Below are 25317 nucleotides of genomic sequence, written 5' to 3'. Positions count from 1 at the left end.
TGGTTTTGGGTACCATTACCAGAGCAACCAGACCCAGGGGCAAAGGACGGATGGTAGCATCCTAAGCTGGAAGTCAGCCTTGTGGCAAGAGCCTGGAGCAGGAGGGAGACACCTGGAAGGAATAAAGGGGTAGGCACTTGACTGGTCTCTGCCTCGGTAGCTCTGCAGTGCTGTCCACTGCACAGCCAGGGAGCCATGAGGCTACAGGGGATGATATTGAACAGCTACAGTGCCTGAGTCGTTCAGCTCGCTGTCCGTGCCCTCTGATGTCTATCTTACACTGTCTTCCCTCACACTGCTCAGCAGAGTGAGCAACAATTGTGTCTAACTAGCATCGGAAGCAGCAGCCAGAAAGGAAGGAGAAAGGGGAAAGGCTCTTGGAATACAATAATCGTCCCTGATTAAAACACTGCTTTAACACAATATGTCTACTGCTTAGAGGGGCATATGCAAATCACAATTGGCCAGATGCAAATTTGCATATGTCAAAGCTAATTCGTGTACAGTTTACTTCACAGGTTCCCTTTGACCTTGGAAAAGCCGGCTTTAAGACTGTAGGCAGTGGGACCTTCACAGGGGCAAGGGCCAGCCATTTCCTCTGGTGATCAGTCTGTGATCAGGCAGTATAAGGTAGATTAAGGCTAAGAATCATGAATATGGATGATCCCCTGCCAGAGAACACAGTATGATATGCTCAGGATGAGAGGGCAGCAACTTGGAGCCTGGGAAACAACAGTTCGATTTTTCTGGCCAGTGGCATTATCTTAAAGAACAAACCAGAGATACGGAATTGGTGACCAGAGTGTGCTGCTGGTGTCTGCGATGGTATCTACAAAGTCATTTGCATATCTTGATGCAAATTATATGCTATTTTCTAAATTATTCTTTATTCCTTGGATCACTAATATTATCGAGTGCATGCTCTTATCTGAGCACGCATCCCTGCTGAGACAAGTAAGATGTGGAATTCTAACAAACGGGGTTTCTCAGAAAACATTAAAGGGGCGAGTAATTAGCTAGAGAAATGATTGGCTTCTCGATCAGACTCTCTCCAGCAAAATACAGAAGAGGACTTTAAAACTTCATAAAACTCTCTCCTTTCTCACAGCGTTGTGGGGTGCTCGGTTTAGGCAGAAAGCTGCATTTGGGCAGACAGATGGCTTCCCTGTGGCCTGTGGCCTCCACTCTGTACTGAGGTCAGGTTCCTGTGGCCTGCATCCTCCACTCTGTACTGAAGTCAGGGATAGCCATCAGTTCAAGGCTGTTCACCTTGCTGGTTTCACCCCCAAGTCTCTGTTCTCTAAGCTTTGCTGACTAGCTTTCCTGATGGAAGGACAGAGGCTGAACAGACAGTGGCAAACGCCCACCTCAGGGAGTGGCATGCACACCTTTGTGCTCTTAAAAGGAGCCTTAGGGCAGCTGTGGTATTCCTGCTGAATGGCCAAACTGCAAGGTTGAGTGACATGCTCAACCCTCAGGACACTCAGCATTTAGTTAAAAACGTCCTTATGTCAGGAGGTGTCATTAAAATCCTGAGCCCAACACAGACAGGAACAGAGACTGGGAGGAGACGGGAGCTGTGAATGCCAATCATCATCGTATGGAAAAGAGAAACTCTGCAAGTCCCACCAGAGAGCCTTTGGTCATACCCAGTGTCTTCTGTCACTCGACTGAAGGCTACCTCCTGCAATTAGTTCCTCTTGCCTCTGAAGGTTTCCAAAGAACGGAGACCTGTTCCCACCTTGCCCTCCCTGCTGCCGTTCACCTGCTGACCCCTTTCTCTGCGACCCTTCCTCCGTCCACCTGGGGGACCCCTCTGACCTTTCTCAGAAGGAAGCAGATGCGTTCGATGTTCCTCAGCCGTTCCCTCTGGGGATGCACAGGAAAGAAAGGAGAGAGGAGGTTAAGGGTGGGCTGGGAGCGCAAGAAGCATGGAAGTCACCCGAGCAGAGGAAGCCGGGGCATGTGCCAGGGACACCCACCCAGTGGCTCTTCCCAGTCTGAATGCCTCGCATCTACCTCCTCAGGGGCCACTTGCAGTCAAGGGGACCTGAGTTCAGATCCCAGAACCCACACAATGAGCCCAGAGTAGTGACATTGGTAGTCTGAGTGCTAGGGACATGAGGATGCCTGGGGCTTGCTTACCAGCCAGTCTCGGCAAATCCAAGACTTCCGTGAAAGACCCTGTCTTCTATCATGATGATGATGATGATTTTAATTGTGTATATATATGTGTGTCCAGGTATGGTATGTGGACATGGGTGTAGGTATCCACAGAACCCAGCAGAGGGCATCAGATTCCCTGTACCTAGAGTTATAACCTATGTGGGTGCTAGGAACCAAACTTGGGTCCTCTCTGAGAGCAGTCCAGAGTTGGAACCACCAACCTGTCTTTCCATTCGTGCAAAAGAACCAGCCTTAAAAGACAAAAGCTAAAAGAAACAAGCAAAACCCGTGCAGAACAGTCGGTGAAGACACATGGCGTCAAGCTCTAGCTGATGCACACGTGTGTACACACATGAGCATGCACACACATGCTGCACCTTTTTTTTCTTTTTTTCTTTTTTTTTAAGAAAACACTCCCGGCAAAAAGCATACATTCTTCCTTCCCCGTTCAGCATTCACCTTCCTAGAGTGGAAGTCTCCACACATGCACAGCAGGTGGCCTGGCTGCAGAGTGGCCACCATATGTTCATTGGGTGACTCAGGCCCAGACACCTCCCTGGATCTCCAGGACCAGCACACTTGCATCCTCGTTAGTGGCTGCTGCCTTGCTTTGCCTTTTCTATGGGAGTGTGCTTGGAGGAAGAAGCCTTCCCTGGAGTCAGCTCCCAACTCTGTCCTGGGCTAGGACTTTTCTAGAAGTCCATCTGTCTCCAAAGACTGGCAAAGAGGGAAAGAGGTTAGGAAGCCGGACAGAGGATGCTGCCCACAGCAGACGTTAAATGCCCCCGCTTCCTCTCTCTCTGCTGTAACTGTCAAGATTTCCAAGCCATGCTGAACACAGCTGTGGTATCTCTGGTGCTTCATTACTGAAGTGATTTGCTGTCGACATAATGGTAATGAGTTTCCTTGTGGACTTGGGAGTTGGGGCGGGAGGAATGGTGGGGCAGATGGCTGGGACACTTCAGTTTCTCTAATTGAATCATAAATATGGTGATCTCTGTGCAGCCCAGCAGTCCAGAGGAAGGAGCCACATCAGGATGAGTTAGTATCCAGGGAAGACAAGTTACACATGTGACAGAGTTCATACAGATGCACATGTGACATAAGACACCCATACACTCCTGCAAGCCAGAGCTTTGCGGGAAAACATTGTCCGTCTCTGTGACAGAGACTCCCCAGGGTGGGTGGAAGATAGAAAGGGAACCCTCCCACCCCTGGAAGAGCCCCACCAAACGTTTTATCAGTACGTGAAGTGTTAGAGCATCTTAACTCTAAATGGAGCTCAGTGGTAGAGGGTTTCCCTGGCATGCACAAAGATCTCACTCCATAACTAACACACACACACACACATACAGAGGGGGCAGGAGAGAGAGAGAGAGAGAGAGAGAGAGAGAGAGAGAGAGAGAGAGAGAGAGAGAGAGCTGAATGTAGTTCAGTTGTATAGCATCTGTCTCAAGTGTATGCAAAGGCTTGGGCATCATCTCAACATCACAGGAAGAGACGTGGAGAGAGGCCCATGCCTTCACCCTTCAGTATCCATTTCTGCTTCCATCAAGTAGTTCTGAATGCTACCTAGTGACTGCTGCTTCTGCACAGTTCTCCCCAGAAGCACCTGCCCCTGCTCTATCAGTGGAGGGCGGGGGGAGGGGGTACACAAGTCCTAACCTGACACCTAAATAAGGGACTTGCCATGATAAGCCAAAACCAGATTCCGCTAAAGCATCACCAGGTCTCACCGGGTGCCTCCTACCTGGCATGGGCCTGGCACAGTGGGAACAGGGGCTGGCTAAGATTTACTTCATTCTGCTCAGGAATCCTACCAGAAATCTCTAGACAAGCTGGAGGAGCGGGCTCGGGCTCCTGACTTCCTGGCACTCAGAAGTGAGCACACTTGGCTTCCAGCCACTCTGAGCACCGATGGGTACTGATGAGCAGGTGTGTGCTGTTAGTGCCAAACTCAGTGTCCAGAAAGATCTGAGCCTCTGGGCAAAACCATTTAGGCCTGGCAAAGCCAAGTTATCACAGGTGGATGGTAAGGCTGGTAGAGGAGAATAAAACGGGTTTTAAAAATTACAACTTTTATGAAAAACACTAAACTTTCAAGCGGTTCTTAGGGGTACTTTCAACTAACCCAGTTTGCTTTTTATAGCTGACTTTGAAAGAGTTTGGCTCTACTTTATAGAATCAAAGGCTGCTGTGCCAAAGGGGGGCTTAGGTATCATAAACCCAGGTCTTTTCAAGAACCAGCTTGAGCTAAAGTCAGGAAGCGGGCTTTGGAGATAGGCAGAGCTGGGTTCTAGACCAGACATCCAGAAACTGAACCCAGAGCTCATCAACCAGGCTGCATCCGAATCCCTGATGTACAACAAGCTGACCCCAAGCTGCAGGCACCAGAGATGAAAGCCCACTAGATAATGGGGCTGTTCCTGGCACTTCATCTATCCACCTACTCTCCATGAGAAACCCAACCACTGACCAACACCTACAGAACAAGAGGTCCATACATGGCACTTGCACACCCTATAGATATGCTGGCCAACACAGGGCCTTTGTCCATGGTGACAGATATGGAACCAAAAGTCACTGGCACCAGGGTTTGAGGACTCAGCCCTACAGTGCAGCAGATCCCTCCCCTGGGCTACAGGAACCACCACACTTGACTGGTGATATATTGTAAGAGCTCAGCTGACCTCAGCAAGAAGACTCGGTAACAACTGTCAGCAAGGACTAGAAGCGGGACCTGGACAGTATGTTCTCTGCTCTTTAAAACCTCCTCTGTCCTTCACAAGCTGGGTGACTTATGGGGACATTGCCTGCACACCCCCAGCGCTGCCACTTACCGCATGAACCGGGTTGCACTGGTCTATGGGACTCTTGAAATCCGTTCTTAGCTCATCAAAGGCGATGATCTGAAACAGAGCGCACACAGTCAGGATCCTGTGCACATGCGGTGAGTGTGGCCACCAAATCCTTCCTGCAGCTCTACCCCCAGACACCACAGGAGGAAAGGACAGGGAGGAGACTGGCCACACAATGCTGGCCAGGGGCCAGCTGCTGTCACAACGGCCAATGGATACATGGGTTCATTGTCTCTGTCTATGATGTTTGCATTGAAACTTCCCAGAGAACTCTTTTCCTTTTTCTTTTTTTTTCTTTTTTAACATTTTTCTATTCCTTATGCAGTCTATTCAAAGATGTAAAGAAACCATCTGATGGACCCAAGTTTGGTAAAGGGATAAAAATGTAAAACCTCTAACCAATACTTTCATTCATATTTGGCAGAGATAGCGACTGTAAGAAAATAGAAATTAGAGGGAAAGGGGGGAAGAAAGGGATGCCGAGTCGTCACAGTGAGAAACACCTCTGGACGTCCAAAGCCTCGGTCAGCAGCCCCCAGACGGGCCATGGCTAGTACAACAGACCCTAGAGGCTCCTCTGGATATAGACTCCAAGCCCCCTGGGGCGCTAGGGTTCCCTACTGGTCAGAGAAGGAGAAGAGGGGGGAGACTTTCTGCAATCACAGGGCGAGGTGTGTCCCATCCACAGAAGGAACCAAATGAGGGTGCAGGCTCAGAAGCCTCCTTCTCACCTGGCTGCCCTGGCTGCTACAGGAGACTAAGAGGCAGAACACAGAGGGGTTTGACCCTGGGACTCTCCTCTCTTTGAGGGAAGGCTTTGGGTGTACTCAGTAAAGTCTCCTCACGACGATAGTTTGGATCTTGAGATCTGAGGCTCATGCGTTAAAGGGCTTAACTCATGGTTTTGAGTTTGTTTGTTTGTTTGTTTGTTTGGGTGGGTGGGTGCTTTAGTTGGTTGGAGGTTGTTTGTTTGTTTGTTTGGATTTTTGAGACAGGGGTCCGTGTATCCTTGGGCTGGCTTTGAACTTACTATGTACCTGAAGATGATCTTGAACTCCTGGTTCTCCTGCCTCCATCTCCTAAGTGCTGAGTTTTACAGGCATGTACGACCCCGGTCCATTCACACGGTGGTAACCCAGAGCTCCATGGCAGGCAAGCACTCCCCCAACCATTGCTAGACCGGGCAGTAAAGACCTTAAAGCGTTGGAGCATAGTGGAGTTAGATCTTTTTGGTTTTATTAGGTTGTTTTGGTTTTGGTTTGGTTTCCTCGCTGACCACTTCACAGTGAAGAGGTGAACAGGTCTCCTCTGTCACATGGCGGTCCTTCCGTGATGCTCTGCCTGGCCACAGGCTCAAAACAATGAGGCCAAGAAATCATGGGCTGAAGCGTTTGAGGACACCATGGGGTGACACAAAACTTTCCTCCTTATAAGCTGTTCACCCCAAGTGTTTTGTCACAATAAGGAAAAATATGACTACTGGTCATAAACGAACATGGCCTCCACTAACAGGGAACCCTGAATATGTCGCAGAAATAGTGAGGCGAGGAAAGCAGCTTAGTGCCCGGAGCCCCATGTGGCTGGGACTGAGAACCAAGTGAGGGTGAGTGACTATAACCTGGAAAATGGTGTGTTTACAGCCTCCGTAAGTCCCCCTAACTTCTCCATGTCCGCGGGATTAGAGAACATCCCAGCATAGCTTGTTCTAAGAGGACACTACCACACCACCTTTGATGGACAGTTGGTTATCTAGCCAGGACGATCATTCTGCTGCTCGCTCCCTCAAGCTGAGCAGCATCTTCACTAACCTGACCTCTGATTCTCCCTAAAGCATCCACCCACAGCCAAGGTCAGTGCAGTGAACTACAGCCTGCAGGACAGGCTGGCCCTCTACCTACTCTCTTATAACCCGTGGGCTACGAGCAAATCTCATATTTTTTTAAAGAGTTGAAAAATATCATCCAGAGGAAAATAATGTTTTTGCAACATGTTAATAGTAATAAAAAAAGCTGAATTCAAATCTTGGTGTCCGTGGATAGAGTTTTATTGGTGCTTGGTCCTGTTCATTCCTCTCTTTGTATATACTGCTTTTGAAGACTCTGAGGCAGGCCTGAGACAAATATAACCACTAACATGATTTTTTAGAGAAAATAGCTGGTCTCTGGTCTATTCTTGTATTTGTCCTCTGCATGGTTGATATCCCATACAACAGCCACTGCCCACATGAGGCTAATACTTCCATTAAAATTGTACTGTTTAAAATTCAATCTGGCCTTATCTGGAATCAAGGGGAGGGGAGGCCCTTGGTCCTGTGAAGACTCGAAACCCCAGTGCAGGGGAATGCTAGGGCAGTGAGGCAGGAGTTGGTGGGTGGGTGGGGGAACACCCTTGTAGAAGCAGGAGGGAGGAGGGGGATAGAATGGGGGCGTTGCTGAGGGGAAACTGGAAAGGGGGATAACATTTGAAATGTAAATAAATAAAAAGAAACAATAGCCGGGCGTGGTGGCACATGCCTTTAATCCCAGCACTTGGGAGGCAGAGGCAGGTAGATTTCTGAGTTCGAGGCCAGCCTGGTCTACAGAATGAGTTCCAGGACAGCCAGGGCTATACAGAGAAACCCTGTCTCAGAAGAAAGAAAGAAAGAAAGAAAGAAAGAAAGAAAGAAAGGAAGGAAGGAAGGAAGGAAGGAAGGAAGGAAGGAAGAAAGAAAGAAAGAAAGAAAGAAAGAAAGAAAGAAAGAAAGAAAGAAAGAAAGAAAGAAAGAAAGAAAGAAAGAGACACCCGCCAGCAACCCACGACCCCCGCCACAGGATTTTGAGACTGCTGGTGAGTGGAACACAGCTTCTGCTCCAGTCCAATCACCCGGGACCTGAGACTGCTTTGGTTGGGGAGGCAGATCCGGCCTGAGTAGGGCCACAAGCCTCTTCCGGTCAGAAAAGCACCGGGGTAGCGAGGGCGCAGGGTCGGCTGACACTCACCAGCTACCCACAACACCCGCCACAGGATCTTAAGACTTCTGGTGAGTGGAACACAGCTTCTGCTCCAATCCAATTGCGCGAGTGACCTGAGACTGCATTAGTTAGGGAAACAGAAACCGGCCTGAGTAGGGCCACAGGCCTCATCCGGCCTGACCAGCACCTGGGTAGCTAGAGCGCAGGGTAAGCTGACACCCGCCAGCTACCCACGACCCCGGCCACAGGATTTTGAGACTGCTGGTGAGTGGAACACAGCTTCTGCTCCAGTCCAATCACGCAGGACCTGAGACTGCTTTGGTTGGGGAGGCAGAAATCCGGCCTGAGTAGGGCCACAAGCCTCTTCCGGTCAGAAAAGCACCGGAGTAGCTAAGGCACAGGGTCGGCTGACACTCGCCAGCTACCCACAACACCCACCACAAGATCTTAAGACTTCTGGTGAGTGGAACACAGCTTCTGCTCCAATCCAATTGCGCGCGGGACCTCAGACTGCATTAGTTAGGGAAGCAGAAAACCGGCCTGAGTAGGACCACAGGCCTCTTCCGGCTGGACCAGCACCGGGGTACCGCCAGCTACCCACGACCCCGCCACAGGATTTTGAGACTGATGGTGAGTGGAACACAGCTTCTGCTCCAATCTTTAAACAGTGACAACGACAACAACTAACCCCAGAGATTACCAGATGGCGAAAGGTAAACGTAATAATCTTACTAACAGAAACCAAGACCACTCACCATCATCAGAACCCAGCACTCCCACTTCGCCCAGTCCAGGGCACCCCAACACACCGGAAAAGCTAGACACGGATCTAAAAGCATATCTCATGATGATGGTAGAGGACTTCAAGAAGGACTTTAATAACACACTTAAAGAAATACAAAGGAACACTGGTAAACAGGTAGAAGACAGTAAAGAGGAAGCACAAAAATCCCTTAAAGAATTGCAGGAGAACACTGCTAAAGAGTTACAAATCCTTAAAGAAAAACAGGATAACATAATCAAACAGGTAGAAGTCCTTACAGAAAAACAGGAAAACACATCCAAACAGATGATGGAAATGAACAAAACCATAATAGACCTAAAAAGGGAAGTAGACACAATAAAGAAAACCCAAAATGAGGCAACACTGGAGATAGAAACCCTAGGAAAGAAATCTGGAACCATAGATACCAGCATCAGCAACAGAATACAAGAGATGGAAGAGAGAATCTCAGGTGCAGAAGATTCCATAGAGAACATCGGCACAACAATCAAGGAAAATGTAAAATGCAAAAAGATCCTAACTCAAAACATCCAAGAAATACAGGACACAATGAGGAGACCAAACCTACGGATAATAGGAGTGGATGAGAATGAAGATTTTCAACTCAAAGGACCAGCAAACATCTTCAACAAAATTATAGAAGAAAACTTCCCAAATCTAAAGAAAGAGATGCCCATGAACATACAAGAAGCCTACAGAACTCCAAATAGACTGGACCAGAAAAGAAATACCTCCCGACACATAATAATCAGAGCAACAAATGCTCTAAATAAAGATAGAATACTAAAAGCAGTAAGAGAAAAAGGCCAAGTAACATATAAAGGCAAGCCTATCAGAATTACACCAGATTTTTCACCAGAGACTATGAAAGCCAGAAGATCCTGGACGGATGTTATACAGACACTAAAAGAACACAAATTCCAGCCCAGGCTACTATACCCAGCCAAACTCTCAATTAACATAGATGGAGAAACCAAAGCATTCCACGACAAAACCAAATTCACACATTATCTCTCCACGAATCCAGCCCTTCAAAGGATAATAACAGAAAAAAACCAATACAAGGACAGGAACCAAGCCCTAGAAACAACAAGAAGGTAATCCCTCAACAAACCTAAAAGAAGACAGCCACAAGAACAGAATGCCAACTTTAACAACAAAAATAACAGGAAACAACAATTATTTTTCCTTAATATCTCTTAATATCAATGGACTCAACTCCCCGATAAAAAGACATAGACTAACAAACTGGCTACACAAACAAGACCCAACATTTTGCTGCTTACAGGAAACTCATCTCAGAGAAAAAGATAGACACTACCTCAGAATGAAAGGCTGGAAAACAATTTTCCAAGCAAATGGTATGAAGAAACAAGCTGGAGTAGCCATTCTAATATCTGATAAGATTGACTTCAAACCCAAAGTCATTAAAAAAGACAGGGAGGGACACTTCATACTCATCAAAGGTAAAATCCTCCAAGAGGAACTATCAATCCTGAATATCTATGCTCCAAATACAAAGGCAGCCACATTCATTAAAGAAACTTTAGTAAATCTCAAAGCACACATTGCACCTCATACAATAATAGTGGGAGACTTCAACACACCACTTTCACCAATGTACAGATCATGGAAACAGAAACTAAACAGGGACACAGTGAAACTAAGAGAAATTATGAATCAAATGGATCTGGTAGATATCTACAGAACATTCTATCCTAAAACAAAAGGATATACCTTCTTCTCAGCACCTCATGGTACCTTCTCCAAAATTGACCACATAATTGGTCACAAAACAGGCCTCAACAGATACAAAAATATTGAAATTGTCCCATGCATCCTATCAGATCACCATGGACTAAGGCTGATCTTCAATAACAAAATAAATAATAGAAAGCCAACCTTCACGTGGAAACTGAACAACACTCTTCTCAATGATACCTTGGTCAAGGAAGGAATAAAGAAAGAAATTAAGGACTTTTTAGAGTTCAATGAAAATGAAGCCACAACATACCCAAACTTATGGGACACAATGAAAGCATTTCTAAGAGGAAAACTCATAGCTCTGAGTGCCTCCAAAAAGAAACTAGAGAGAGCACACATTAGCAGCTTGACAACACACCTAAAAGCTCTAGAACGAAAGGAAGCAAATTCACCCAAGAGGAGTAGACGGCAGGAAATAATCAAACTCAGGGGCGAAATCAACCAAGTGGAAACAAGAAGAACTATTCAAAGAATCAACCAATCAAGGAGCTGGTTCTTTGAGAAAATCAAAAAGATAGATAAACCCTTAGCCAGACTCACTAGAGGGCACAGGGAAAGCATCCTAATTAACAAAATCAGAAATGAAAAAGGAGACATAACAACAGATCCTGAAGACATCCAAAACACCATCAGATCCTTCTACCAAAGGCTATACTCAACAAAACTGGAGAACCTGGATGAAATGGAGAAGTTCCTAGACAGATACCAGGTACCAAAGTTGAATCAAGATCAGGTTAATGATCTAAACAGCCCTATATCCCCCAAAGAAATAGAAGCAGTCATTAATAGTCTCCCAACTAAAGAAAGCCCAGGACCAGATGGGTTTAGTGCAGAGTTCTATCAGACCTTCAAAGAAGATCTAATCCCAGTTCTTCACAAACTATTCCACAAAATAGAAACAGAAGGTACTCTACCCAACTCATTCTATGAAGCCACAATTACTCTGATACCTAAACCACAAAAAGACCCAACAAAGATAGAAAACTTCAGACCAATATCCCTTATGAATATTGATGCAAAAATCCTCAATAAAGTTCTTGCTAACCGAATCCAAGAACACATCAAAACAATCATCCATCCTGACCAAGTAGGTTTCATCCCAGGGATGCAGGGATGGTTCAATATATGGAAACCCATCAACGTAATCCAGTATATAAACAAACTCAAAGACAAAAACCACATGGTCATCTCGTTAGATGCGGAAAAAGCATTTGACAAGATCCAACACCCATTCATGATAAAAGTCTTGGAAAGATCAGGAATTCAAGGCTCATACCTAAACATGATAAAAGCAATCTACAGCAAACCAGTAGCCAACATCAAAGTAAATGGTGAGAAGCTTGAAGCAATCCCTCTAAAATCAGGGACTAGACAAGGCTGTCCACTTTCTCCATACCTATTCAACATTGTACTTGAAGTCCTAGCCAGAGCAATTCGACAACAAAAGGAGATCAAAGGGATACAAATTGGAAAAGATGAAGTCAAAATATCACTTTTTGCAGATGATATGATAGTATATATAAGTGACCCTAAAAATTCCACCAGAGAACTCCTAAGCCTGATAAACAGCTTCGGTGAAGTAGCTGGATATAAAATTAACTCAAACAAATCAATGGCCTTTCTCTACACAAAGAATAAACAGGCTGAGAAAGAAATTAGGGAAACAACACCCTTCTCAATAGTCACAAATAATATAAAATATCTTGGCGTGACTCTAACTAAGGAAGTGAAAGATCTGTATAATAAAAACTTCAAGTCTCTGAAGAAAGAAATTGTAGAAGATCTCAGAAGATGGAAAGATCTCCCATGCTCATGGATTGGCAGGATCAACATTGTAAAAATGGATATCTTGCAAAAAGCAATCTACAGATTCAATGCAATCCCCATCAAAATTCCAAATCAATTCTTCAACGAATTAGAAAGTGCAATCTGCAAATTCATCTGGAATAACAAAAAACCTAGGATAGCAAAAACTCTTCTCAAGGATAAAAGAACCTCTGGTGGAATCACCATGCCGGACCTAAAGCTCTACTACAGAGCAATTGTGATAAAAACTGCATGGTACTGGTATAGTGACAGACAAATAGACCAATGGAATAGAATTGAAGACCCAGAAATGAACCCACACACCTACGGTCACTTGATCTTCGACAAGGGAGCTAAAAACATCCAGTGGAAGAAAGACAGCATTTTCAACAAATGGTGCTGGCACAACTGGTTGTTAACATGTAGAAGAATGGGAATCAATCCATTCCTATCTCCTTGTACTAAGGTCAAGTCTAAGTGGATCAAGGAACTTCACATAAAACCAGAGACACTGAAACTTATAGAGGAGAAAGTGGGGAAAAGCCTTGAAGATATGGGCACAGGGGAAAAATTCCTGAATAGAACAGTAATGGCTTGTGCTGTAAGATCGAGAATTGACAAGTGGGACCTCATGAAACTACAAAGCTTCTGCAAGGCTAAAGACACCATCAATAAGACAAAAAAACCACCAACAGATTGGGAAAGGATCTTCACCTATCCTAAATCAGATAAGGGACTAATATCCAATATATATAAAGAACTCAAGAAGGTGGACTCCAGAAAGTCAAATAACCCCATTAAAAAATGGGGCTCAGAACTGAACAAAGAATTCTCACCTGAGGAATACCGAATGGCAGAGAAGCACCTGAAAAAATGTTCAACATCCTTAATCATCAGGGAAATGCAAATCAAAACAACCCTGAGATTCCACCTTACACCAGTCAGAATGGCTAAGATCAAAAATTCAGGTGACAGCAGATGCTGGCGAGGATGTGGAGAAAGAGGAACACTCCTACATTGTTGGTGGGATTGCAAGCTTGTACAACCACTCTGGAAATCAGTCTGGCGGTTCCTTAGAAAATTGGACATAGTACTACCGGAGGATCCAGCAATACCTCTCCTGGGCATATATCCAGAAGATGTCCCAACCGGTAAAAAGGACACATGCTCCACTATGTTCATAGCAGCCCTATTTATAATAGCCAGAAGCTGGAAAGAACCCAGATGTCCCTCAACAGAGGAATGGATACAGAAATTATGGTACATTTACACAATGGAGTACTACTCAGCTATTAAAAAGAATGAATTTATGAAATTCCTAGCCAAATGGATGGATCTGGAGGGCATCATCTTGAGTGAGGTAACACAATCTCAAAAGAACTCACACAATATGTATTCACTGATAAGTGGATATTAGCCCAAAACTTAGGATACCCAAGATATAAGATACAATTTGCTAAACGCATGAAACTCAAGAAGAATGGAGACCAAAGTGTGGACACTGTGCCCCTTCTTAGAATTGGGAACAAAACACCCAGGGAAGGAGTTACAGAGACAAAGTTCGTAGCTGTGATGAAAGGATGGACCATTTAGAGACTGCCGTATCCAGGGATCCATCCCATAAGCAGCTTCTAAACACTGACACCATTGCATACACTAGCAAGATTTTGCTGAAAGGACCCAAATATAGCTGTCTCTTGTGAGACGATGCCGGGCCCTAGCAAACACAGGAGTGGATGTTCACAGTCAGTTATTGGATGTATCACAGGGCTCCCAATGGAGAAGCTAGAGAAAGTACCCAAGGAGCTAAAGGGATCTGCAACCCTATTGTTGGAACAACATGATGTACTAACCAGAACCCCAGAGCTCTTGTCTCTAGCTGTATATGTATCGATAGATGGCCTAGTCGGCCATCAATGGAAAGAGAGGCCCATTGGACTTGCAAACTTTATATGCCCCAATATAGGGGAATGCCAGGGCCAAAAGAATGGGAATGGGTGGGTAGGGAAGTGGGGGGCGCTATGGGGGACTTTTGGGACAGCATTGGAAATGTAATTGAGGAAAATATGTAATAAAAATATTAAAAATTTAAAAAAAGAAAGAAAGAAAGAAGAAATAAAGAAAGAAAGAAAGAGAATAAAAAATTAAAAAGAAAGAAAAGTATAAAAAAAATCAATCTGTCGTCATATATTAGCTGTTTTTTAAAAAGCACCAGGGGTCTAGAGAGACAGCTCAGGTGGTAAAGTATTCACCATTCACGCATGGGGGACCTGAATTTGACCCCGCAGCACCCCTGTAACAGGTGGAAAACATGGTAACACCAGAACTGGAGAGGTAAAACCAGGAGGACCTCTGAGACTTACTAGCCAACCAGACTGCAAATCTGTGGGCTCCACGTTCAGTGGGGAATCTTGTCTCAAAGTGAAATAGAGAACAACTAAAAGGATACCAGTATGCATGCAGACACAGATGTATATACACGTGTGATCATGCATCTCTACACAGAGAGGGGGGAGAGGGGGAGGGAAAGGGAAAGGGAGGGAGAGAGAAGTCTGCTATCTATCAAATAACTCATCTATAAAACCGTTCTATTCCTGGAGAAATCTCTATAGGACAGTGCATTAAGAGCATTAATAGACTGGATCTGGTCTCCTCCACAGGGAGCCCAGCTATCATCACTATCGTGACCTCTCACCCTAGCACACCTCTACTCCCTAAGCTGAATCTCTCCAACCATCGTTTACACAAGCCAGTGCTGGGTCACCTGGTCATCCTAGTTACCATCTGCTGGTACGACTGGCTGGACATGTCCACCCTAGAACATGCCAGTCAGAACTGAACACTCTCCAAGATGAGGCTGGTTGGCACAGAGCGAGAGCATGGTCACCATCTCTGCTCCTCCAGCCTCTGGGAACGCACCTTAGTAGTGTCAGCCCTAGATCTTCTCCATGGGCTCCAGTTAAACTCAGTCCCCCTCGTACTACATGAGTCTTGTCGGCTTTGGGGACCTGAGAGCAGGCAGTGACCTTTGTCCCTATTCTTTCTTCCTTAATTGCCCAGTCTGATCTTTTGGGACATAACCTGCCTCCCACCTGTGTATCCTGGTAAATGTAATGCCCTCAGCATCCACATCGGTATCCCTCTCTATAGACTCGGAACAGGACCACGGGCAGGATTGCTTTCTGCCATGCTGCTCCTATTCTCAGACACAGAAGGCAGGACAGAGGACCACTGTCCTGTCCTCCAGCACAAGGGAAGCTGATGTTATCATTTCCTGGACCTAGCATTTATACAGTTAGACAAACAAGTCCCCGCACTTTATCCCAGCCTCATGCCTGAATCTCTGCCCCTGTACAAGTTGGTACGGACAGGTGAACCTGGGCTGCCTGGATCAGGAATGGCTGGTTGGTTATAAAGCAGGATTGAGAAACTGTTGGGGGAGGGGGGTCTTAGGATGCTCAGTTCTATGCCTGGGCCTGACCTGGAGGAGGGTGGAGACAGGAGTACAGCTCATGCCAGTGAGTTCAATCCATGTGAACTATGACCTGGCCAGGGTTCTCAGCATCCTTGATAGTCCAATGTCACAGCTGCATCTGTCCACTCAGTTGAAAAAAACTTGAGGAGGCATCTTTTATATTCAGTTCCTGTGCCGGCCACTTGGAGATACTAAATTCCACAAGATGCAGCTCCCAACTGCATGATGTACCCTGCCTGTGGCAGTGGGGAACAAGCACACAAACAGGCCATTGTATGAACAATGTAGTAAGGGACAGAACTAAGACAATCACTATATTCCTCTCAGGGTCACCAAGGCAGGTGCTGGGCCATGCACTGCACAAACTTGCAGCATTTAATCCTTGGGTCCCCGTGAAGGGGGTCTATTATTGTTCCCATTGTAGAGTTGGATAACAATAGCAAACGTGGTTAAAGGACTCTAGTGCCAGGATAGAAACCAGTATGCTAAGCCAGGCTGTACCCATGAGGATGCTTCACAGTGTAGACAGGGAAGAAGATGTGAAGACACAGGAAGCAATGAGCAACCGGCCAGGGAATGAACCCAGTGTCCCAGAGAACTTAGGACATCCTCTCCCTGTCCAGAGCATAGCAGACTCCTCTGTCCTGCCTCCTGCTTGTGTCTGAGAACAGGATCAGCATGGCAGAGGGCAATCCTCTCCAAACCCTGTGATCGTGAGAGACACAAGATGCTGTTGTGATCGAAGGTGGCTAGACAAATGACTATGACACAGTTGAGCACCCTTGAGCCTATGTGTGTCCTAATAATCCACTGAACCATATATCCCAATACCAAACAGTACTAGGTAACCTTGAACTCCTGACCAAACAATAAGAGCACACCAAACCTCATATTCATTTTCTTTTTAATTTTAACATTGTAAAATTTACTCTTTTAGTGAAAAATCCTTAAATCCCAATAAACGCACAGTCCTGTGAACATGCTGTGCCAGTTATATGTGGTTTCTGTTACTACTCCATCCCCTCCTCTTGACTCTGTGTTAGCTTCTCTCCCACCCCTGGCCTTGCTTTCCTGCCTGGCATTCACTGATTTCTGCTTCGTCTCTAAAACGTTACCTTTGTCCAAACATCACAGAAATGGAACCCTAAAGCTTGTGGGGTTTTCAGACTGCTTCCTTCCACATGACGACGTGGTGACGCTTAGTCATGGTGTTGCTCATATCGATAACAGGTTCCTTTTCGCTGCTGAGCTATACTCAGTTCTACAGAGACACTGATGTTCATCTCCCCAGCTCACCTGCCGAAGGATGTCTGGGTTGTTCCTAGATTTTGGCGAGTGTGACTAGAACTGGTGTGAACATTTGTGTAAGAGGCGTCTGTCTTCCCTGGGTGATGAGGAGAGAAACTGCTGGATGACTTGATAAAGCCTATGTCTAGGTTTGTAAGAAACTGATAAACCTTTTCAAAGGACCTGTAACATTGTATCAAACACCACAGGAGAGTGCCACATCTAAGTCAACAGTGATTCTGGCTGCCTTCGCTTAGCCATTTCAATAGGTACGCATTCAGATGAAGCCACTGGGGTTTCAGCTTGCATTTCTCCAGTGAGTGATGACACAGGGGACCTTTTCATGGGCTTAGTGGCCATCTGTGTGTCTTCTCTGGTGAAACATGTGTTTAAATCATTTTCTCCTTTTGTAAAAATTAAAATAAGAACCAGTTGTCATACTGATGGTTTCTTTTCAGTACTAGGGTCGAGCCCAGGGGCTCACGCATGCTCAGTAAGCAATCTATTACTAAGATCCATCTCTAGCCCATTTTTTTGCCTTCCCTTCTTAAAAAAAAAAATGAGACAGGGTTTTGCCATGCTGCCCAGGCTGACCCTAAATGACCAGAGCAAAAGCTTTTATTGTGTGTGACACTTGACAACTCTTCTATGTACTCCATTTTTTTTCCCTGGACCCAAGAACTCTCGTGGATCTAAAAGCCCTTGAGGACACAGAGACATTCTTCACCTATAAATTTTTTTTCTAAACCTGAACTTTTCTCTGTAGGGAAAATTTCACCTCAAGTTTAATTTCAAAAATAGATTTAGTATTACTCTGGCTGTCTTGCTCCCGTTACGTGAGCTGTGTGTGCTTATTGCTTCAAGGAAATGCCCTGCTTCATCCAAATTGTTAAATTCAGTCTGCTCAAGCCAACTTGGATAGTGACTACCCAACCACCACCGGCCCTCACTTTCTTTCCCTCACCATACACATGAGTGAGTACAAGAAAAAGCAAGAAGGGCCGGCAGCAGAGCAGAGGGAAGAGAGACAAGAGATGAATCCCCAAGATCCCAGATGGCCAAGGTGTGTCGGACCCTCTGAGACTTGACCCTGCCCGAGAACACAGTGAGACTCTGGGGTAGGAAAGCAGGGGCCTCTCAGGAACTACTGATGAGGGAAGGAAAGAGGCAGAGATGTTGGGGCCTGGTACAGCTCTGAGCTGGGCGCTATAGAAGAATCATAGCACTGTCCAGCCGCCATCGAAGAGCAGCAGCCACGGTCCTGGGCTACCCCATGGCTGTGGGCATCAGCAAAGACCACAAGGTGACAAAGAATGTCAACAAACCCCATACAGCTGGCGCCGCGGGTGCCTCAAAAAGCACCCCCATGATCCGGGAGGTGTGCGGCTTTGCACCCTACAAGCGGCACACCATGGAGTTGCTCAAAGTGTCCAAGGACAAGCACACACTCAAGTTCATCAAGAAATGGGTGGGCACGCACATCCGCGCCAAGAGAAAGAGGGAGGAGCCTAGCAACGTGCCGGCAGCCACGAGGAAGGTGGCGGCCAAGAAGGATTGGTGCACCCTCCCCCAATAAACAATTGTTCCAGAAGAAGAAGAAGGAGGAGGAGGAGGAGGAGGAGGAGAGGAAGAGGAAGAGGAAGAGGAAGAGGAAGAGGAAGAGGAAGAGGAAGAGGAAGAGGAAGAGGAAGAGGAAGAGGAAGAGGAAGAAGAAGAAGAAGAAGAAGAAGAAGAAGAAGAAGAAGAAGAAGAAGAAGAAGAAGAAGAAGAAGAAGAAGGGCTGCAGTAGTTCAGGGCAACCATAGAGAAGGGACAAGGAGGAAGAGGGTACTAACTGATTAATACTGGAAGCTTTTTCTACAGTGTTGGCCCCATCATCCCTAGGCAGGCTCACTCTTCTCCAAGTGCCCCCAACACAAATGGCTATAGAACAAAGATGGCGGCCAAGTGAAGCCCATGTGTGGAGCCTCCCCAGAAACTGCAGCGGCATCAGGCATCAGTCACTGCTTGTGTCTGCCCTAAGTCTAGTTGTCCTTCAACTAGCCCAGCCTAAACATCAGGATGCAGGCATCCCAGAATCAGCTTGTGAGGTAGGGAAACACAATTGCTCCAGAATACGCCTTCTGAAGCAGGTAATCTGCCTAACATAGTAACTGTGTACTTCCACAAACCTCGCTAGAAAGTGGGGAACTAATGAGTTCCTATGTCGCCCATCAGTGTTAGCATCCGGAGGATGAGTCTCTATGCCATCCTCCCTTCCCTGTGTTTGTTGTGGTGTCCCTTATTTTGGTTGATGCTGCCCTGCCTTGCATCCATTCTGTCTTACCTGACTGATGTAGTTTAATCTGCAGGAGAACTCTGGATATGACAAAAACTTCCTCTGGGACATAGTACAGGAAGCAGAGGCCCAAGGAGAGTCTGAATGGCATTCTTAACATCACAGGATGATTGGGCCACAGCCAGCACATGCCTAGATACGAGGCTCAGCCAGCCCGTACTCCACGCAGCATGCTGTGCCCACTCTGCGACTTGAAAGGGTAAAAGAAAGTGTTGAGTTAGTGAAGACAGAAAAAAATTACATATCTTGACTGGATGCCCAGGATTCTCTGGCACCATGCTTTAGCTCTGAAAAACAGCACTGAGGAAGAAAATAAGGTCCTTTGTCACCACAAAGATTATAATCAAGAGCAAGGAGATAATTAACAAATAGATAAGAAGATATCAGAAAATGGTAGGTTAAGTGACAACGATGAAACGGTTGGTATGAGGAAATTAGGGTGGGGTGGGTGGTCAAGGAGTGGAGGGTCTCCCTGAGGAAGCATCACTATGCCAAGAAAGATCTAAGCAACTACGAAGCCAGGCATGTGAGGGAAAAGCTGGTGATACAGTTTCATTTCTGTGTGTGTTTGTTTGTGTGTGTGTGTGTGTGTGTGTGTGTGTGTGTAATCCAACAAAAGGCAACATAAACAAGGAAAGAGTTTATTTGGCTCACAATCCCAGCTTACAATTCATTGTTGTAAGAAATTCAAGGCAGCAACTTAAAGCCTCCCATCCTCAGTCAAGAGCAGAGAGAGAACAAACACATGGATTCCTGTGGAGCCGCACATTGCTTGTGGCTTATGTAGCTTTCGCCTCTCTTAATGTGGTTCTGGATCTCCTGACTAGGGAATGGTGCCGCCTATAGTGGGCAGGGTCTTCTCGCATTAATTAACAATTAAGACAACACCCCAAAGACATGACCACAGGCCAACCTGATCCAGATAATTCTTCCTAAGACTCTAGGTTGTGGCCTGAAGGGAAGACTCAACCATCAAGAACACATGTTGCGCAGGGCGTGGTGGCTCGTGCCTTTAATCCCAGCACTCGGGAGGCAGAGGCAGGTGGGTTTCTGAGTTCGAGGCCAGCCTGGTCTACAAAGTGAATTCCAGGACAGCCAGGGCTATAAAGAGAAACCCTGTCTCAAAAAACCAAAAAAAAAAAAAAAAAAAACCCAAAAAAAAACAACCAAAAAAGAAAAACAAACAAACAAACAAACAAAAACAAAAAACAAAAAAAACCACATGTTGCTCTTCCAGAGATCCCAGATTTGATTCTCAGCACACATGTGGTAGCACAAGGGTCTGTAACTCCATATCCAGGGTATCTAATGCCCTCTGCTGGCCCCCACAGGCACCAGCTCACATGTGGTACACAGACATATATGCAGGCAAAACATCCATAGACATAAAATAAAATAAAAAATAAATCTTAAAAAACAGGTAAACTTTTAAAGACTCCAGGTTGTGTCAAGTTGACAATAAAGACTGACCCACACAGTTGAAGAAAAAAATTCCAGAAAGGTAGGCTCTGCTGTAAGGAGGATAAGGTTTGGCAGATGGGAGACAAAGAAGGGCCAGCAGGGAACAAGACAGGCTGAGGTAAGACAAGTCAAAAACAAAGCCTGGTGCAGAGACACCGCAGGAAGAGGCCTCACTGAAGACTTCACATGGACCAGTGTGGGATGTGTCTCGCAGGTGACTTTCAGGGCTGGCTGCATTCTGACAAAGGTTGGACAAGTAGAACTCCACCAGGGTTGTGGGGGGAGGGTTGAAGACACATGAACAAGCATGAAGTTGTGCAGCAGTGGATGCTGGGTAGTACAGAGGCAACACGGAAAATACACCATGAATCTAGCAAGTCAGACTCAAGAAACCAGAGCACAAGCTTGGGCTAACCACCTTGGAGGGCAGGTGGGCACTGGCAGGCAACGTCCAAAGAGTTTTGACACATGAGCTCGGATCTTATGTCTCTAGAAACTCAGCCTGGACCAGTGGTTCTCAACCTTCTTAATGCTGAGACCCTTTAATACAGTTCCTCATGTTGTGATGACCCCCAGCCATAAAAATTGTGTTCATTACTACCTCATGACTTTAATTTTGCTGCTGTTATGAATCATTATGTAAATATCTGTGTTTTCCAATGGTCTTAGGTGACCCTGTGAAAGGATCACTGAGCTCCCACACTTGGTTTCTTCTTTCTAAATACTGACCCCAAAATGTCATGTCCACCCGGACCCTCAATACATGAGCTTACTTAGTATCATTACAGATTTAATTAGAAAAGTTGAAGGCATGCTAGAGCAGGGGCCCTAAGTCCACTAAGAGTGTCCTTATGAGAGACAGAACTAGACATACAAAGAAGGCCAATTATATAGCATAAAGGGCAGGCAGAGATAGTCCTTAGAGTGACACAGCTCTCAGCCAAGGGACACCAAAGACTAAGGAGTTGCCACTAGCCAAGAAGGGTCCTCTAGTGCTGTGGCCCTGCCAGGCCTCGGGCTTTGTCTTCATGCACTAAGCTTTCAGAGCAGAGAGTAAGCCCTCGTTGTAATCTACCTAATGTAGGAAGGAGTGCTTTGTTAGGCAGCACCAGAGAACTAATACACCTGTTTTCAAAATACCAAAAGCATTGCACCTGCAATCTGAGTCTGAGTCTGCGGAAAATGGCTGTGAACACCACCTGAGAGCGTGGGTCAGACCATTTCTGACCCCAAACAAACACTTCCCCCAGGGAAGTAGCTTCCTCCTATAAGTTCCCAAACCTGTGCATGAAAGACACAGAACACACCATCTCACTTCCTCTCCATGTCTTGTTCCAATAGAAGCAATGCCTTCAGAAAAATCCCAAGCTTTGGGGTCCTGTTAGAGCAGGGAGTTCCAACATTTGGGAGGCAAGCGGGCTACGGAAGAGTTTTGATTGGCTGGGATACAGAGCGCCCAACCAAGGAGTGCAGCTTGAGTACTACCTAAGTCTCTTCCCTTGTTGATTCTAAGCTGCTCAGGAAAATGTCTCATGCACTCCTGGGAAGGATGGAGCACTGGTTCTAGACTCAGACAGTTGCTTTGCGGCTCTATGAAGTACCAAGCATTTATCCCAGTCCTTGCTCAGCCATCCAGGACCATGAAGCATATCAAAAAGTAGCTATCACTCATAACGTTGTCACTGGATAGTCTGTGCTTTGTAATGCCCAGAGCCATCCACCAAAGGGGCAGAGCTGGAGTCCAGGACTCACCCTCTTCCTTAGTTGTCTTCAGCCTTTGCCAATGGGATTCACTTTCCCTTATGAGACGGAATAAAGAACACTTCATAGTACACCCATCAATACCAACATGGACCGTGACCCAGCAGGCTGGGCACCAGCCCTCTGTCATCTAAGGATTCCCAAACAATGTGCCCAGGAGCTAATGAGACCAAGGAAAGCACTTTAAAGCCAACACAGAGATCTCAGTCATGTCCTAACTCCACCAGTCTCATCTAGTGGGGCCCTTTGCAGAAGCAGAGTCAGCAGATGCATCTCCCCGGCAGCACACACAGGACAGCTTGTTACTGTCACAGGGCAGTGGCGGCTCTTATCTTGAGCAGGGATCCCTGTGCTATGGCCTGCCAACAAGATGGGACCAGGCCAATTCCATAGCAGAGTCTAAAGGGGCAGAACCACTTGGACTAGGCAGAGTGGGCCAATGATTAGGGATAAAATGGAACCCACCCTTCTGTCTGCTGCTCCTGTATATCTGACCCCCACCACCACCAATACACCATATTCAGTCCCATGATCCTCTGATCTCTTTATACTACCATAATAATATACATCTTAAATGTCCCCAAAGGCCTATATGTTAAAGGCTTTGTCACCAGCCTGTGGTGCTATGTGGTAGAAGCTTGAGGAGGTGTAGCCTAGTGGGAGGAAGTTACATCATTAGGAGGTGTGGCCTCGTGGGAGGAAGTTACGTCATTAGGACATGGCCTTGAAGGGCATATTGGTGGGATTTCAGCCCTTCATATTCCATCATCCCCCCACCACCTGCCCTATCTCTCTTCTTTCTCTCTTTTCCTCTAGGCAAGCAGCTGTGCTCCAGCACAGCCTCCTCAAAATGACCTCATCGCAGGTCCCAAAACAGGGGAGGAACTGACCGCTAACTAAAACTTCCAAACTGTGAGTCAGAAGTTCCCCTCCTTTAAGCCAGTCGCGCCAAGCACTTTAGCACAGCTAAAGAAGGCTGACTCAGCCACAATCACTGTGGTCCCTCATCTACCATTCTCTCAGACACCTCCCATATGCCCCTCATGTTACAAGCAGAGCTACCCCTCGTCCCTATATCTTACATCTTTGCAGGTATCTTAAGTTCCCACCTGCCCATCACTAGCTCCCTGACCTTGAATATACCTTTTACCTCCCCAGACTGTGACTTTTTTGTTTATAAAATAAGAAGACTAATGTTCCTGCCTCAGCGGGCTGCAGGGAGTGTGGAGAAGAGGCCTAGCCCACAGTACAGAGTACAGAAATGAGAATTCTGCTAGATGTGAGCACGGACTCCCTCTGTGTCCACACTGAGGGGCAACTCCACGGGGAGCTCGGGCTCTGTGTGAGTCACAGGGACCCTGCTGGGATTCAATCTCTGCCTCACTGATTTGTGTGACTGCAGGCAAGTTTTATTAACCTTTCCAAACCTCAGTTACCTCAAATAAAAAAAAAGAACAATAATACCTCCATTACTTCAAATATAAAGAAAGGACAATTATTGTTCCTATCTCAGAGCCACTGCAAGGAGCAAAAGAAATGATGGGGGCTAGAGAGATGGCCAGGTCAGAAATGTGCTCGCCATACTGAAGGGCTTGCCATGTGAGCATGAGGACCACTTAAAATGTGTCCATGTGTACCCGTGACCACTCACACATGCACACATATACACATGAAAACACACAGAGATGGCTGGAAGGGGAGAGAAAAAGGAGGGGGGAAAGAAGAGGAGGAGGAGAAGAGGGGAGAGAGAGAAGAGGAGGAGAGGGAGGAAGAAGGAAGGAAAGAAGAAGAAGAAAAAGGAGAAGGAGAAAAAGGAACATATATAAAGCAAAGAGACAAAGATTCCCAGGGCCAGTGCTCAGTAGGTAATGATGCCACTTTCTTAACTGGTTGCTGTCCCTGAGATATTTTTCCCATACTCCTGACTGTGAGTCTTCATCCCTGGTCTAAAGCAGAGTCATCAGCTCTATAATCTAAGTCTAGTGAAACCTGTCACTATGGAGAAGACACAGGTAACAACTGGAAAGAAAGCAGGTAGGTGAGAGAGACTGCAGCGTTCATTCACCCTGTCACAGCTGGGGACTAGGATCAGCACACAAACCAGCAAGGGAGACCTCGGCTGCCCTGTCCCTGGACCGACATGGAGAACATAAACTGAACACAGAACATGCTGGCATCTTCAACCCCTGTCTGGGCCAGACTCTGCAGATGCAGCTAGTTCTGGGGCTGCGTGCTGTGCCTCTGGTGGCTGTTCAGTCACCAGCAGACAAAGATAGCTCAGAGCCCTCCACATCCAGGAGAGATGCCAAGGGAGCAGGACTCTGGCCCGTGTCCAGCCTGGCTGATTTGGGACACTTTGCAGAGCCATGCTGCCTCCAGCCAGCAACCACCAGGTCAGGGAAAGCCCAAAGAGATGTATATAATGAGGATGGCTGTGTACACTGGCTCGTTAACAGAGGTGACCCTGCCACTAAGCAGTGGGAGCAGGAGGACAGCAGAGCAGCCTGTAGGACCCTGAGCCTCTCTGCCATGCAGCCAGGTTAAGGAGCCCTTCTCTATCCAACCCCAGCACTACAGACAGAGGGAAGGCTCTGGGTAACAGCCCCCAGCCCAGATGACCCTCTGTCTAATCAAGCTCATACCAGTTCTGCTACCTTGAGCTTTCT

At 46.4% G+C, this 25317-nt stretch overlaps 1 protein-coding gene and 1 pseudogene across 1 annotated transcript in view; one reads left to right on the top strand and one right to left on the bottom strand.

Annotated features, from left to right (window-relative positions):
• The window catches only part of Cnih3 (cornichon family AMPA receptor auxiliary protein 3), a 119753-nt gene that overhangs the window by 54722 nt on the left and 39714 nt on the right, over positions 1-25317 (bottom strand). The window contains exons 2-3 of the mRNA XM_021169883.3: positions 5007-5075; positions 1822-1869 (exon numbers count right to left, since the gene is read on the bottom strand). Of these exons, the coding sequence (XP_021025542.1) occupies positions 1822-1869; positions 5007-5075 (117 nt within the window). The remainder of the gene's footprint in view (positions 1-1821; positions 1870-5006; positions 5076-25317) is intronic.
• LOC110310121 (large ribosomal subunit protein eL36 pseudogene) lies at positions 18356-18667 on the top strand (annotated as a pseudogene).

This window comes from Mus caroli, unplaced genomic scaffold (genome assembly GCF_978045245.1).
Source record: "Mus caroli unplaced genomic scaffold, Mus_caroli_1 scaffold_1, whole genome shotgun sequence".
In the NCBI taxonomy this organism is placed as follows: domain Eukaryota; kingdom Metazoa; phylum Chordata; class Mammalia; order Rodentia; family Muridae; genus Mus; species Mus caroli.
Note: the sequence above shows the minus strand (reverse complement) of the source record. Positions and strands in the feature narration are given on the sequence as shown.